Source organism: Triturus cristatus, chromosome 4_1 (genome assembly GCF_964204655.1).
Source record: "Triturus cristatus chromosome 4_1, aTriCri1.1, whole genome shotgun sequence".
Lineage (NCBI taxonomy): Eukaryota > Metazoa > Chordata > Amphibia > Caudata > Salamandridae > Triturus > Triturus cristatus.
In genome coordinates this window covers 1062499571-1062515892 of record NC_140585.1, presented here as the reverse complement: position 1 = coordinate 1062515892, position 16322 = coordinate 1062499571, and the positions used below count along the sequence as shown (strand labels likewise).

Below are 16322 nucleotides of genomic sequence, written 5' to 3'. Positions count from 1 at the left end.
ATTATTACATTTGTAGCATCCTGTAGAGATCCTGTAGCATCCTGTGGAGATTTGAGAAGAGAACTTCCATGGGCAAGGAGACACAGCTCTCACTGAAGAGGTGGAAATAGTGAGATTATGAGTCCTCCCCAACATCAAACGTGACAAAGACAGGAGCCTTGACGTCGACCCAGAGATCTCTGCACATCTTGACTTTAAAGTATGTGCCTCAATTCCTGCTTCTCGTCATTGACAGGATCGGGAGTGTCCAAAATGGTGACTTGGTGCACACTTACAGAACTCTCACCTTCAAAGCAGAAGTAGGTACATCAGATGACCTTCTCAGTTCAGTCTCCCCTTTCTTGGCCCTCAGGCAAACATTTTCTCTGCCCCTTATGCTCCTATGGGACAGTTTCTGAAAAATCCCTCTGTGTAGGATGTAGATGGAGTCAGGAAGACAAACCTCACTCTGACTGTGGTCATTATTCCTAGACGTCCCTCTACAGGCTGGGCATTTATCAAAATGTACAAATTGGCCAATAGAACAGGAAGTTGAAATACCACCAAGCAACTGCGGAGAAAAAGCACACTTTTCATGTAAAAAAGGAGTAAAATTATGTTATGTCCTTCGATGATGAATGAAGCTCAAAACAAAATGGGGCTAATAGCCAAACCTAGATTTCAATAAGGCTGAATTGTGTTCTGGATATTCCTCAATTACTTGAAAAAAACAATCTCTGAGAGAATCCACTGTAGTGGAGAAAGATAATACTGTTAAGGAAAAAGGAAAAAAACTCCATTTATTTTACTGTTTCACTTGCAGCAAGTTAACAAGCCTATTAATGAGGTGTAAGTGAGATTTCTTTCCAAATTCTGTGGCATAAAATTCACTCTTTCGCTGTAGTAGAAGATCTGTTTTGGTCTCGCATACAGATGACTGCAAGGATATCATGCAGACACAGGAAGGCAAGACCTAAGTGCAACAAGATAATGCCTCTAGAAGGTGGCATTAGATAGTGTTTAAGGGGTTTTGCTGACTTTAAATAGGGGAATCCTAGTGAGGGCCTGTAGGGTCAAGTTCTTAAATTGATGTGTGCCACGCGTCCTGCTCACATGTGATGTATTTCTCTTCGCCTCTAGGGCTTGTGGTTTTATCCTTTGAGCATGCAGAGAGAACACATCGGGATCTCATGGATCCTTGCACAGGCTATAATGCAGGCAGGGATTGGTGATATGTTTTTTGAAACGGTGCATGCTAATTGTGTATTTCTAAATTAGTCTCTTATGAAATTAGTTTTTGTATATAGGTGAATTGACTTGAGGCTCAGGTCTAGAAAATGCTAATATACAATATTTTGATTATGCTTTCCGTTTGGATTGAATTTGATTTTTTTTCCTCTCCATCAGTCACACTGTTAAAGGCTGGTAAAAGATAAGCTCTAGCACAACTCAAATAGGTCCATCTTGGCAGTAAATAATCTGTCCAGTCAAATCATTGTTTCAGTGAAAATGTTTTGCCTGACACTCAAAAGACTGATTGGATTAATTATTAATGAAATTGAAAGAAAGTGATTTCCGGCGGTGTTCATTTATTTGATTTGTCATTTTTTATTTCAGATGTGGATGAATGTGCTGTGGAAGATTCTCCCTGCAAAGATAAAGAGTACTGCTTAAACAACGAGGGCTCTTATAGTTGCAAAGGTTTGTTTGAATGAATTTCTCAGTTTGCAGTTGTTATTTATTTTGCTCACTTAACATTATATTTCTGGTGTATTTTTATTTAACCACACAAGTGATCTATATTGAAAACACTTATAAGTGCGAAGGCTTTCAGTATTTGTTTTTCTGTGACTTTTGGTTTGATCAATCCTATTTGTGCTGATGTGGTGAAGTCAGGTATCATTCCATATTTTATGATATAGTTGATAAAACAATAGCAGGATTCACAAGGCACATTTTTGTTTGTCAAATCTGTCATGAAGCTATAATCTAAATTACGGTTGGTGCTTGAGGCGGTAAATTGGGACTGGCTGACTATTTGCAAAATTATCGTTTTCCCAGTGAAGTTTGTGAAGGTGACCAGCTTTGCAACTTTGGAAATATGCATTATTTTATACCCTAGAAAAACCTCACCCTTCTAAAATTTTCCTTAAAAACAGGCATGGGATTTTGTTTTAACAAAATGTTTTGCTGGAGAATTATGCTGTAAACAGTTTTTTTGTTTATCTTGCAAAATCTACTCTTTTATGGGACTGTTCACCTTTTATTTCTGTAGTTGCAACAAAATAGTGAAGATGGCGAAGCTTTTTATAAAAAACAAAAAAAGAAAGCTACCTGAGTAAGCAATAATTTTTTCGCATGCTCAAAGAACTAAAATCTATAATTTTCACTTGGTCCTAATTGGGCTTATACAGATCAACAATGTCATAAGCACAAAGCCACCAGTTTTATTTGCTTACTGTTGGGTTTTGCCTACCTTTCTCCCACACGAAACACGGTCACCCATAAGCCGATATATAATGCCCAAGTCTTTAAGAGATTTGCTAGATTGCCTCCAAATAGTGTAGTGGCCTTTCATATTTCTTGCTTCCAAATGCCTATGTTGTTTATATACTCTTAATCTGAATGGAGTAATCCAGCACATTTTAACTATGTAGTTCCTCTCGGTTCCTTTGACGCTTGGGGCTCATTATGAAAGGCGTCTGCTGTCCAAATTACTACTGCCTAATATTAACCAATTCTTGTCAGAGAGAAGACTTTAGGCCAGGTCTCCTTCGTGGCGGTGCTTATCACACTCCTTGACGTTTTTTTTTTTTTTTTTGTTTTTGCTTTTCTGTTTTTCAATGTTTTTATTGCTTCCAATGCTATTTTTCAACACTAAGATATGAAATTATTTACAAAACCTTTTACTTTGGTCCATATTCCCTTAAGAAAAATAACATGCTTGTCTTTGTTTTGAATATGTAGCATGTGATAAAAGCTGCGAAGGCTGTACTGGTGGGGGACCCGATGAATGCAAAAACTGTACTTCTGGATACACACTAGATGAAGATACATGCACAGGTTTGCTTTTGTTTTGTTTTATTCGAAAAAATATACTACTTAATTGTAATAAACCACAGAGAAATCACACAGCCAAGAAGTTCAAGAGTTTGTTGTATCCAATTGTTTATATGTAGATGTGTGTGTCCTGCTACGTTGCAAAGCTACGAACCAGGGAACGGCAGGGACCCCAGACCATGATCCTGCTGACTTCTCTGCCTAGGTGGACGCAGGCCTTAATCTGTATTAACCATCACCTGTCATAACCTTTGTCAGTGGAACTGAAAATATGGTGCTTAAGTGCTGAGTAATGAGAGCACAAAGACTGTGCTATAAATGCTTTGTTATACTTACAAGGTATTCTCACTTGAATTAATAATTTGACGACCATCTGGCAGTGCTAAACCTATAGTTTTTTTTAGCCCTTGTATTGGTTTTAGCACTGTCTGAAGAATGCTTGGATCACACTGACATTGCCAGCCCAACTTTCCCGCAGAGGTCAGCAGCCATCTCCTGTTTGAATAACTTGAGCTGTCTTTTTTTTTTTTTTTTTTTTTTTGGACGTGTCCAGTTTTCTCCTTTCCCTGTATAGTACATTTTGTGGTATCTGATCTGTCTTCCAGCATCACGGACTGCACTTTTAGGAAACTACAGACATCTTCCAATACCTTCATCATGTCTTTATGCATGTGTTCCTCAGTGATTATTTGCATCCTACTTAATTATGGCTTCCTGTTAAATAGCATTTTTTTTTTTTTTTTTACATTTCCTTCCGCATTTATCCATATTTATTTTTTGCTCGTTTTGTCAGTGTTTATCCATATTTAGTTTGGGTTTTGTGAAAAAATGAAACTAAACTAGTCTATTTACACATTTATTAAAACAAATCAAAGTACACTCCTACTTGAATGCCTGACAGGTTTCAATGATATAAACACTCATGAACAATAAATCAATACACTTATACAAAAACATGAACATTTTAGTATCTAACTTATGCACATCTTTCTCTTTGTTCTCCTACTTACCAGTCAATCCAGACAGCTATTTGCCTGCCAGCCATGCCTTACCACATTTAAATCACTCCCAAATAAACCTAATTTACTTTTGAATCCACATTTTAAATACCTATATAAATACAGACAGGAAAATAAAGTGTGTTCTGTCTGTATTTAAATGTAAACATCAGTAAAACCTAAAAATAGGGAGCCTTGAAATAATTTAGGACTGGTTTTACAGTACTGGTTCTAGCTGGCCTGTTTTCAATATCCAGAGAGTGGGCTTTGGGTTAGTCCCTTTCAGCCATTGACTCATTGGCAAAAGCATCTTGGAACATAACTATATATCTCTCACCTCGAGCTATTTTGGTGTTCATTGTATCTTTCCACCACCTAAAAAGTGTTTGCTTTACAATTCATGAGGGAGTGCCTAACATCTGAAAGGAAATACTCGATCATCACATATATAGTTATTTATCTCATACATCCATTGTATACACAAGGCATTTGTTTGTTAATGCTTTGGACTCAAGTGGTCTGCTTTCCCTAAAATGGCCGTACTTAATTCCATCTCTGTAAAGAAAAGGCCAGTGGGTTGTTCTTTGTGAAAACAATGAGTATACTAGTACATTTTACTACAGATTTGAGTTGTATGGGTTGATAGCAGTGAGAGATCATAGAGCAAGTCTAAAACTGAGACTACCAACGAGCAGCTTGTGAGGGAGCAGTACCTCACGAACTGCCAGTCAGTAGCACCCAGATATAGAACCAAGCTAATCTCTGCTCCAGGGTAATATGTGCTAACACTGTTTTACAAAAATTGCTTGCAATAACATTATTTTCCCATAACATCTTTGATCAAATTAATGCAACACGTTTCCAAAACATGTACATTTATTAATTTTCATTCATGATTTTGTTTTTTTCAATTTTAATTTAAATCTTCTGAATGGTAAATGGTTAAAATAACCGGCTCCAGAATGCACATATTTCTGCATCGTAGGATCTACATCAATAGAATATTCTCCGCAGTGCTACACTGACGCCGTTACACCTTTTTTGCATTCTTTTGTTCAGCAGAAACAGTAGTAACTAATGTTTCTGCCGATAAATGCCTTGTACCAGCAGTTGCCTCCCAAAGGCAGTTCCTTTTATTTTTTCATGAATGCCATGTCAGCATTTCTAAAGCACACAGCTACCTCTGGAGAGGTGTCCCGGCGCTGGAGGCCGTCGGGAAGATTAAGCAAGCTATTGCCCAGAGTCACATGGTGCTGGGCTAACCTGCCGTCAGAACCGGGGAGTGAACCCTGTGTTCCGGAGTCAGGCACCCTGGCCGCTGCGCCACGCCTCTTCCATGAATAGAAGGTAAAATAATTGCAGATTATCGCACTGCCCACAAATTTAAACAGCTGGGGAGACAGCTGGGACGTTTGACATTAATGAATATTTCTACGATGCAGAAACAGGACTACAGTTATGTAATCTATTCTTCTGCGTCGTTGGATCTTCATTGATGGTCATAAATGTTACAATGTACTAGCATGCTAATTAATTATGTATCTTGTGACTGTTGAGCAGGAATTGGTCATCAAATATTTGCATGCACTAGGAGTATTTATCTGTGAGGAAATCACTTGAAAAGATTTCCAATCGATTCTTGGCCTACCTCGGCCAACACAATAAAAATTACATGAAAAACAGAATAGAAACATAATTCCCGTTATTCAGTGTTTTCATAAATGATGTGATTTCAGATATTGCAGTGATGTTATCAATGATGTCATACTTAATGCACGATTTTATGTGTGAGGTAATTAGCAGTGCAGGGAGAGGAAGTGAGTTATAATTACTTGGTCACAAATTTAAGATACATGAGATAACTAGAACTTGTAAAGTCCAGAGGTTTTGTTTGTTTAAAACTGTATTTTTAACACATTTTCACCTAACCATAATGTTACTTTAACCTTTACTTTTATTCAGTTAATTATTTTTATTGATATATTTTTATGTTAAGTAAGATGTCCAACGCTATTCATCGTGTGGAGTAGGGCCCAAGGTCTGGCCTGCGCCCAAACCCCAGCAGTGCACGGCTAAACACACTGCCTCTTGGAGATGTACATATATATTGATATAATATAGCCCAGTGGAGATTGCCATTGAGTAGTTCTAGTTAGGACCACATTTCGAGAGGAATAGCATTTTTTGATTTGCTTATAACATTAAAGTCGTATGATGAATCTTCACAAAACGTTCTTTAAAAAATGGTCACTACCTCAGCTCCTTCCTTGTAAGTTTTAGGGGGATCCGTCAAGAAGAGGCTGAGAAAAAGGGGGTGGCCCCATGGGGCCAGTATTAAATTTTTTTTAGAGGGAAGCAAGTGGCCTCCTACCCGTGCCATTTATCAGCCCCAGGAACCCCAACACACAGAGCCCGATAAACCTGCAGTGTCCTGGGGACCCCGTCCCCTGGGGCACTGTAGTTCCCTGCCCAGGAGACTGAGGGCATACCGTGCCTGCACTCTCCTGTGTAAGGAGCACAACTTTGCTTTTGCAGAGGAAGGAACAAAAAAAATGCTGCTCTCGCCTGGATGGGAGTGAAGTTACTGAGCAGGCTCCTGCAAGCACCATAGTGGGTGCTGGCCTGGAGCCGGCAAGGGCCTCTGGGTCATTGGAGCTCCTCCTGTGGCCCCCAATGATAGAGCTACATTTGGGTGCTCAAGGTGGGCATCAGGGCACCTGCTTTTAATACAAAATGCGAGCTCCTCCCAGCACATAGTGTGCATGCTGGTGGAGTGTTGGCAAGGACCTTGGGGGCTCCCCCACGGCCCGCAAATGATTAAAAAACCGAAGAACAAATTTAAAAGTGGGAGTGTCTCTGGTAATCACTCAAAAAATAAAACAAAATGGCATAAAAATAATAAATGAGCATTAGGAGTTCTCCTTTATTAGTCACTGCTCTGGCAAGGAGCGTCTGATAATGGCCTTTTGGCTTTTTATCTTAATTTTTGTCTTTGTGGTGGTCCCCCTAGATGAGTCGGGACTCCTACAACCATTTTTTTAATGTTGTGGCGTCAGCAGAGAGTGCAGCAGCCCACTAGCAACATGAAAAAAGAAAAAGAACACTAAGGGGCCTATTAGGATGGCGGGCGTACTTTCATCCGCCCGCCACTCTAGCAGTGCTGGGACCGTCCGCCAGTGGTGCGGTGGTCCCGCAACGGCAATTAGGATGCCACGGTGGCATCCCCCATCCACATCATTGTGGTGGGCAGTGCACACCGCACTGCCCGCCAAAATGCTGTGGCTGCACACTGTGCATTTGCATGCACAACGTGGCAGGCACCACACGGTGCCTGCCACATTGTGCATGCAAATGCAGGGGGCTACCATAGGTGCCCCCCAACCCAACATCCTGGGGGCCCGCAACAGGCCCCCAACTGCAAAATCCACATACCTTTCCCGCCACGGAAAGGCTGAATCCCGCATGCATAGTAATATGGATGGCGGTGTCTAGCAGACACCGCCACCATATTTAACCCTTTTAAAACCCGGTCGACTCATCGACCGGGCGGAAAAGCGGCGGGCAGTCTTCCAGTCTGCCGTGGTTCCCCCCTGCCATCATAATATGGCGGGGGGAAATGGGAGGCGGGCGGGAATTAATGTCGGGCGGATTGCCCCTGCCATGCAGGCGGTGGCGATCCACCCGACATTGCAATAGACCCCTAAGTCTGCTGGGTAATTGAATCCATGACCCCAGGAGAGTTTACCACATTTTTTTTTTAAAGCACTCGGAGCTGGCGGTGTCTGCTCTTCGACTGGAGCGCACGGCCCTCTTGCGGTTGGTCTGACTGCTCTTCTTGGAAAGATGTTGAGAAAGACATGATTACTGTTTTTTATTTAAGAAAGGATGATTGAAAATACCCTGAGAGAATAACTTATAAACATTAAAATGTATGTAATGTATATTTGATTATAGTTAGAAGTGACTTTTTGACAAAGCATATAGGTCTGCTTTATACATGTTGATGTGCTGACCCCTTGATACAGACAATAGGCCTGCTAGCCACTTATTTTGGTATGTTGAGCCTGTAACATAATATACAAGACTGTGAGAGGAACACCTTCTCACCGACGGGAGCACAACTGGAATGGCATTAAAGTAGTATTCATCCAGTTCATTCAAATTATAATCCAGTAGATCCAATATAATCAAACGTTTTATACGAGAATCAAATGTTTATTGAAATCTCAGTAATGAATTCATAAACTGTGTTGCAAAATCCATTTAGAACTGGTTTTCCATAATCCATTGAGAAACCTAATGCATTTCGGGTCAAAAACATGACCCTTCATCAGGTGTCATCACTCAAAATTCTACAAAACAAACAAAGAGAACAGGAGACTGAACTTAATACAATTTTGTAAGCTAGCCTAATAGCATCTAACACAAAGTGAAAAAAGTGTTTTTAAGAAGGCACATGCCTGAATGTATGTTACTACTGTGATGATATATAAAAATTCCTCTCGTGATTTGCATGCTGGTTAAGTGAAATGGATGAAGTACCCGAGTGCCCAAGTGAAGATCAAACAAAGTGACAGAAGAAATCACACGTGTCAAACTTCCAGTGATAATTAAATACCGAGTGCCCAGAATTGGTGGAAAAAGTGAAAAGCAAACAGTATTCAACTTCCGGTGATGATTTCAAGTGCTCGAAGTGGAATGGATAGTGAACCACGCAGTAGAAGTAAGCGTTATAAGAGCATGAGTACTGTTGTATTTAAAGTTAAACAAACAAACCCAGCACCTTTTGGTGAAAAGTGACAGCGTCTATGCTACCATAACTAAATCATAAGAAGGTAGACTCGAAAATATGAAACCGAGCGTGCTTTCCGATCTTTCTTAAACCAACAGCTCCGGCTGCGGAAGTGAAGTTTACAAAGGAGGTGGAATCGTGCGTGAATAAAAACGGGCCGGTGACGTGGGTTTAAAGGGGCATGACAGCGTTCTGATAACGTGAATTTAAAGGAACATGATGCATGATCTGTCACTCAATGATGACATAGTGAATGCTACACAGTACATTTGAATCGCTCAAACGCAATTCTAACAAATCCAAGAGTTACAGGAATCATATACTTGAGTCAAAAAAATGACAAGTCTGCATTAAGCCGTTTCAATGTACCCCATACAATTGAAAAAAGGTACAAACATTCATGGTTACTGCTATTGTCGTAAAATGCTCCAGTGCTATCACATTTGTTAGGCATGACTGATTCTATAAAACCTCAAAGCATAAGTGAAATAATACGTGCAACGTGAAAACCTCACATCATATCAAATTACAATGATTGGAAAAACGAATCGATAGAACATTACTAATACTCTGTGTATGATGCAATATATTTGGCAGCAGTCAAAAATGAACTCAATATCTGTTATCAGTCACAGAAGTAATAGCGTCAATGCCAAATGACTATCATAAAGTCCTCATAGAAAACAATTCTATTCTAATCTGTAACTTAGACCAGTGGGCAGCATGTACTGTAACTTTTTTTGTCCAAAAGAATTCTGCTCTTGCCAGCATTTTATCTTTGTCAATGCCCGGTTGTGGTTTATGAATTCCTTACTGCTACTTCTATAAACATTTGATTGTCGTATAAAATGTTTGATTATATTAGATCTACTGGATTATAATTTGAATGAACTGGATTAATACTACTTTAATGCCATTCCAGTTGTGCTTCCGTCGGTGAGAAGGTGTTCCTCTCACAGTCTTGTATACTATTTGAATCGAATGCCTTGGGACTAGGCACCAGACATGGATGCACAGTATAACTTGTTTACTTATGAAACTTTGTTATAACAATCAAATCACGAGTGCCCACTGGCAACATTGTCACAGTTTCACTAGTACCGTCCACAGCTCTTCCAGTGGAGCACCAACAACACAAAATGTCTTTTGACGAAATTGCGTTACTAACTACCAATAAAGCAGATACCGTAGCCTTTTTTTCAGAAGCTGCAAATGAAATTTATGGTTTGGTGCAGGAAGCTAGACAATACAGTCCTAATGTATCTTCAGTCACACAACTGTTCAAACAATTGGAATACCTTAGTAAAAAAGAAATCAATTAAAGACTGCGTGCCACAACCCTCATACAGTATCATAAGAACAAAAGAATTCCAAGGGGACTCCGTATCGCCTTGAAACCGATGCTTTGCAAAGCCAATAAAGCATTTGTGGAAAGATGGTACCAAATTTTGAACAAATGTTCACTGGATTTAATCTTATTGATAATTGAAGAGTTATCTCAAATACTCAAATCTTTGGAAGAAGAAATCACCGCCATCAAAAATGAAATCTCTACAAAATATCCTGAAAATTGGCATAACTTGCTGAAAGATCTCAATATCCAACTTGATAAATACGCCAAGGAGCTTCATGATCGCAAAATTAAGAAATTCCGTAGAGACACTATTGATTATAAGCTCGACTAGGTCTACACATGGGCAGAAATTTACAATCAACGTAAATGGCAAAAACAGCCTACATCAGGATCCTCCCAAGAGAGTGTGGTCTCTGAATCGGATTTAGCCCAACATAGATTATCCGTTGCTAAAATTCATCAATCCAAGTCAGACTCATCTATAGCTGGCTCACAAACGACTAAGGCTCATTTTTTGTCCATCAGCCCAGCGTCCAACCAGCCACCAGAAAAATCAGGAGAAGCAAAAGGACCAGGACCAGAGCCAGAACCAGACATGAGATCAACACGGAGCAAAACGAGGATAATCTAGTAATCAACATTTCTAAAGTCAAGTTAACACAGGCACAAATCGCGGTGTTGAACAAGGTACCTCTTTTGTACCAGCATACTGTTCCAACGTGGCTGAGACTGAAATCGCCCTGTTTAAAGTTACCAGAATCTTGAGACTTGAACATTTCTTCAGCATTATGGAGACACCAAAAACTGGTTTACAACAAACAGAATATAGAGAATTCAAACCTAAAAGCACGTTTTGTGCTCCTATGTCTCATAAAACCATTGATGCTTTTGAAAGACTGGTGAAAGCTGACATCAACCGCTTAGAATATCGGAAAAACTAGCGAGTCAATTTCACTTCTAAGGAGTAGGGTACTCTTAAAACAGCTGGCTAACCATAAACCACTCTCGTTTCAAAAGGCAGATAAAGGTGGTGCCTTGGTCGCCATGGACACCGAGTTCTATGAAAATAGTGTAATGGCACATATACAGGACACAAATACATACATCAGAATCGACAATGATCCTACTACAGTCTATCAAAACGGCCTTAATCAAATTCTACAACATGCGTTCAACATGAACAATACTAAACTTTTTATTTACCACTTACCCAAGACTCCTAAGGCGCTATATGCTTCCCAAAATTCATAAGGACGCAAAAAAAACACCCATCGTTTCAGCCTATGGGTCACTGTCTGAACCCACAGGAAGGTACTTGGATTATTTTCTTCAGCCCATAGTTCAAAATTGGCAAATCTATTTGAAGGACACCACATCGTTGCTAAATGTTCTTAATGATCTAGATATATCAGACATTGACAATTGGCACCTCTGCATGATCGATGTGACCGCATGGTACACTTCGATACCTCACTCAAATGGTTTGGAAGCCACCGAATGGGCCTTGTTAAACCAAGATGATGTCGGCACCGAGAAAGTTTTCCTTTTGGAACTTCTCAAGTATGCATAGTACCACAGCTATTTTGAATGGCACGGAATATTCTACGCTCAAAACAATGGTACTTCTATGGGTTTTGCCGGGGCTCCGTTATACGCCAATATTTGTATGGCTAAATTTGAATAAGAGCACATTTTGACAAATCAAAGCTGGACGCAACATCTGGCGCGCTACATTGATGACCTCCTGATTATTTGGAATGGCAACATCAAGAAGCTGGAAGATAATATCAACACTTTGAACGGAGTACACAACCATATTAAGTTCACCCATACCATAAATCAGCATTGCATTGCATTTCTTGATGTACTTATTCAAATTGACTCTGGCATGATCAAAACAAGCGTTTTTACAAAAGTCACAGAACGGAAAAATGCCTTGCATTTTAAGAGCTTTCACCATCACGCGTTGAAACAACATCTTCCATACTCACAATTCATTAGATTAAAATGGATTGCCTCCGATCCATATGAAGCCATAACAACCATTGAGAGATTTGCATTAAAATATCAACGCCGCTATCCTGAACCAGTCATCCACAAAGCCATTGAAAGAGTGTCTAAACTTTCAAGAGAATCCTTACTTCACAAAGCTCAACTAAAACAACCGAACCCCATTATCTGCGTTCTTAAACATTCAACTCAATCTAAAGCCATCAAATCCATCATCATGAAACACTGGACGTTAATACAGACTGAGCCAGATTTTCATCAGTTGTTCCCACCACGCCCTACCTTTGCTATGCAACGCTCGCACAATTTGAAAGAATTGCTTTCCAGTAAACAAAGTTGTTAAACAAGTTGATAAGGGCATGCAGAAATTGCATACATTGTAACAATGTAATCGTCGGCAATACGTTCACACACCCCACAAAAGGTTTGCAAATCAAACTGTTGCATTCAAGCACGTGTGACACTTCCAACGTCCTTTATGCTCTTAAATGTCCATGCGGAAAAATCTATGTGGGGAGAACTGAAAGGAAGATAAAAATACGAGTGGGTGAACACAAAAGCAATCATTAAAATCCTCAGTTGCCGTTCACTGGATTGAGGCAAGACACAATATCTTACAACTCCAATTCACCATTCTTGAATTAGTGTTACCACAACCGGGCATTGACCCACATGAAATGCTAGCAGGAGCAGATTTCTTTTGGACAAAAAAATTACAGTCCATGCAGCCCATTGCTCTAAATTACAGAGTAGAATATAATTGTTTTCAATGAGGACTTTGTTAGTCAGTTGGCATTGACGCTATTACTTCTGTGACTGATAACAGATATTGAGTTCATTTTTGACTGCTGCCAAATTTATTGATTTGTACACAGAGTATTAGTAATGTTCTATCTATTAGTTTTTCCAATAATTGTAATTTGATATGATGTGAGGTTTTCATGTTCCACGTATTATTTCACTTACGCTTTGAGGTTTTATAGAATCAGTCATGCCTAACACATGTGATAGCACGTGAGCATTTTACGATAATAGCAGTAACCATGAATGTTTGTACCTTTTTTCAATCGTATGGGGTACGGCTTAATGCAGACTTGTCATTTTTTTGACACAAGTATGTGATTCCTGTAACTCTTGGATTTGTTAAAATCGCGTTTGAGCGATTCAAATGTACTGTGTAGCATTCGCTATTTCATCATTGAGAGCGATCATGCATCATGTTCCTTTAAATTCACGTTATCTGAACGCTGTCACGCCCCTTTAAACTCACATCACCGGCACGTTTTTATTCACGCAAGATCCACCTCCTTTGTAAACTTCGCTTCCGCGGCCGGAGCTGTTGATTTAAGCAAGATCGGTAAGCACGCTCGGTTTCATATTTTCGAGTCTACCTTCTTATGATTTAGTTATGGTAGCCTGGACGCTGTCACTTTTCACCGAAAGGTGCTGGATTTATTTGTTTGTTTAACTCTGAATACAAAGATACTCATGCTCTTATAACGCTTACTTCTATTGCGTTGTTCACTATCCATTCCAGTTCGAGCACTTGAAATTATCACCGGAAGTTGAATACGGTTTGCTTTTCACTTTTGCCACCGATTTTGGGCACTCGGTATTTTATTATCACTGTTTGACACGCGTGATTTCTTCTGTCACTTTTTATTTGATCTTCACTCGGGTACTTCATACATTTCACTTAACCAGCATGCAAATCACAAGAGGAATTTTTTATATATATCATCACAGTAGTGACATACATTCAGGCATGTGCCTTCTTAAACACACTTTTTTCACTTTGCGTTAGATGCTATTAGGCTAGCTTAAAAAACTGTATTAAGTTTAGCCTCCTGTTCTCTTTGTTTGTTTTGTAGAATTGTGAGTGATGACCCCTGATGAAGGATCGTGTTTTTGACCCGAAATGCAGTGGGTTTCTCAATTGATTTATGGAAAACCAGTTCTAAATGGATTTTGCAACACCATTTATGAATTCATTACTGAGACTTCAATAAACATTTGATTCTCGTATAAAATGTTTGCTTATATTGGATCTACTGGATTATAATTTGAATGAACTAGATGAATACTACTTTAATGCCATTCCAGTTGTGCTCCCGTCGGTGAGAAGGTGTTCCTCTCACAGTCTTGTATACTATTTGAATCGGATGCCTTTGGACTAGGCACCAGACGTGGATGCACACTATAACTTGTTTACTTATGAAACTTTGTTATAACAATCAAATCACGAGTGCCCACTGGCAACATTGTCACAATTGAGCCTGTAACATAGTCAATAGGTCTGCCTTATTTAAAATGACAGCTTTTCTAAAGTTGTGTGACGTAGCCACCCATGCATGGTGGTGGGTGTGTCATCCTATGCTGCACACAGCATGGGAGTCTGATGCCTGCTGAAGGGTTGGGCACCCACAAATGTATGGATAGGCCCTGTTCCCACATCACACATGGCTATTGACCTCTTACTTAATGTTTAAAGAAACTAATAGAAAGTCAATGAAAAGAGAGACTAAAGTGATGTTATAGTTACGAATTATAATATGTTACTTTACATTCGAAAAAATATTCGAAAGTCAGTGAAAAAAACAAAGTAACGTTCTAGTTAGGTGAAAATGTCAGTTAAAATGTAACATTTTAAACAAAAAAAAACCTGAAGTTCATATTAAGTTATAGGTAACTCAGGTCACCTAACTAGAAGATCACTTTAAGGTTTGGTTTAATAATTTCACTGACCAAAACTGTTAAAGGTCATTAAAACCATTGGCATTTGCCAGTTACGTTTAGGAGCACGCATCAGTCACAGCATTACTCATGGTCAATCTCCACAATCAAAAGACCTAACTGGAAAGCAACATGGTGGACATCCATGACCGTATACCCATCCAAATTCGGCTGTGTGCAGCTGTAGTTATTTGCAGGGCTTGTCTGCCATTTTTACCAATCTTAAGTTGCTAGCTGCCAAATTACTTGAATGTAAATTGAACAGCCCCAAAGCTATTAGTGAATGAATCTCTAATGGCCCTCCTATTTATCAGCAGTGCATTGCGGGCGCGCGAGTTATAGTTAGCTGAACTAACTATAACGGGGGAATTTCAATGGTTTTATACGAGTGAAAAGTCCAGCTAACTATAACGCCCCTGAAACCAATGGTTTTTAAACGCTAATTTCTAACTATGCCTACAGAGATAGGACATGTGAAGAAAGAAAAGAAAACGCACAGAAAGGAAAAAAAAAGAAATGCAGAAAGAAGCAACAGAAGTCCTCAAAGACGAAGAAAAGTGCAGGAAGAAGGATAACGTGCAGAAAGAACAAACAGAAGAGCAGAAAGAAGCCTTGTTGCAAAATCATCCTGTACCCTCAACTTTTTCAGACGGATACTGGTGGTAACTGAGTCTGACTAACCAGTCCTAGAGCCAGTGCTATGTTAAGACACTCAGAATACAGTGAAAACACCTACATACACTAGGGAACACTACGTGTTGGGGTCCCCCTGTGATCAGCATGACCTCCTCTGTAAGCCCCTAGTATATAATAGGGCAGGGGATTAAAACTACCTCTTAAAACGTGCCACAGGGCGTGTTTGCACACGTCACCTCAGGCCCCGTCCCCTCACTTACCCACTGTGTAAACACGCCCTGTGGCCGTTTTAAGTTGGGAGATTAAGTCCCCTTGCATCCTGAGGGTCCCTAGGGTCCAACTAGACCACTGGGTTCCTCCAGTAAGCGCCACAGAGCTGCGTTGCAGAGAGATGTAAAAAGTGGCACGGCCTGGACCACCTCTCTGCAACGCAGCACAGTGGCGCTTACTGGAAGCAGCTGGTGGGCTAGTTAGTCCCCAGGGGCCCTCGGGATTGAAGGGGAATTATTTCCCCAACTTGAAACGCACCATACGGCGTGTTTGCACACGTCACCTCAGGTCCCGTACCCTCCCTTCCCCACTGTGTAAACACGCCCTGTGGCCGTTTTTTTAAGTTGGGAGATTAAGTCCCCTTGAATCCTGAGGATCCCTATGGGCAAAATAGCCCACTAGGTACGTCCAGTAAGCGCCATTGCAGAGAGGTGTAAAAAGGGGCACGGACTGCACCACCTCTCTGCAACGCAGAGCAGTGGCGCTTACT

The 16322-nt window shown here is 40.1% G+C and overlaps 1 protein-coding gene across 3 annotated transcripts in view; it reads left to right on the top strand.

Annotated features, from left to right (window-relative positions):
* Window positions 1-16322, top strand: part of CRELD2 (CRELD disulfide isomerase 2) — a 139919-nt gene that overhangs the window by 42608 nt on the left and 80989 nt on the right. For all 3 annotated transcript variants that reach the window (XM_085654051.1, XM_085654050.1, XM_085654049.1), the window contains exons 7-8: window positions 1597-1680; window positions 2947-3042. In XM_085654051.1, the coding sequence (XP_085510177.1) occupies window positions 1597-1680; window positions 2947-3042 (180 nt within the window). The remainder of the gene's footprint in view (window positions 1-1596; window positions 1681-2946; window positions 3043-16322) is intronic.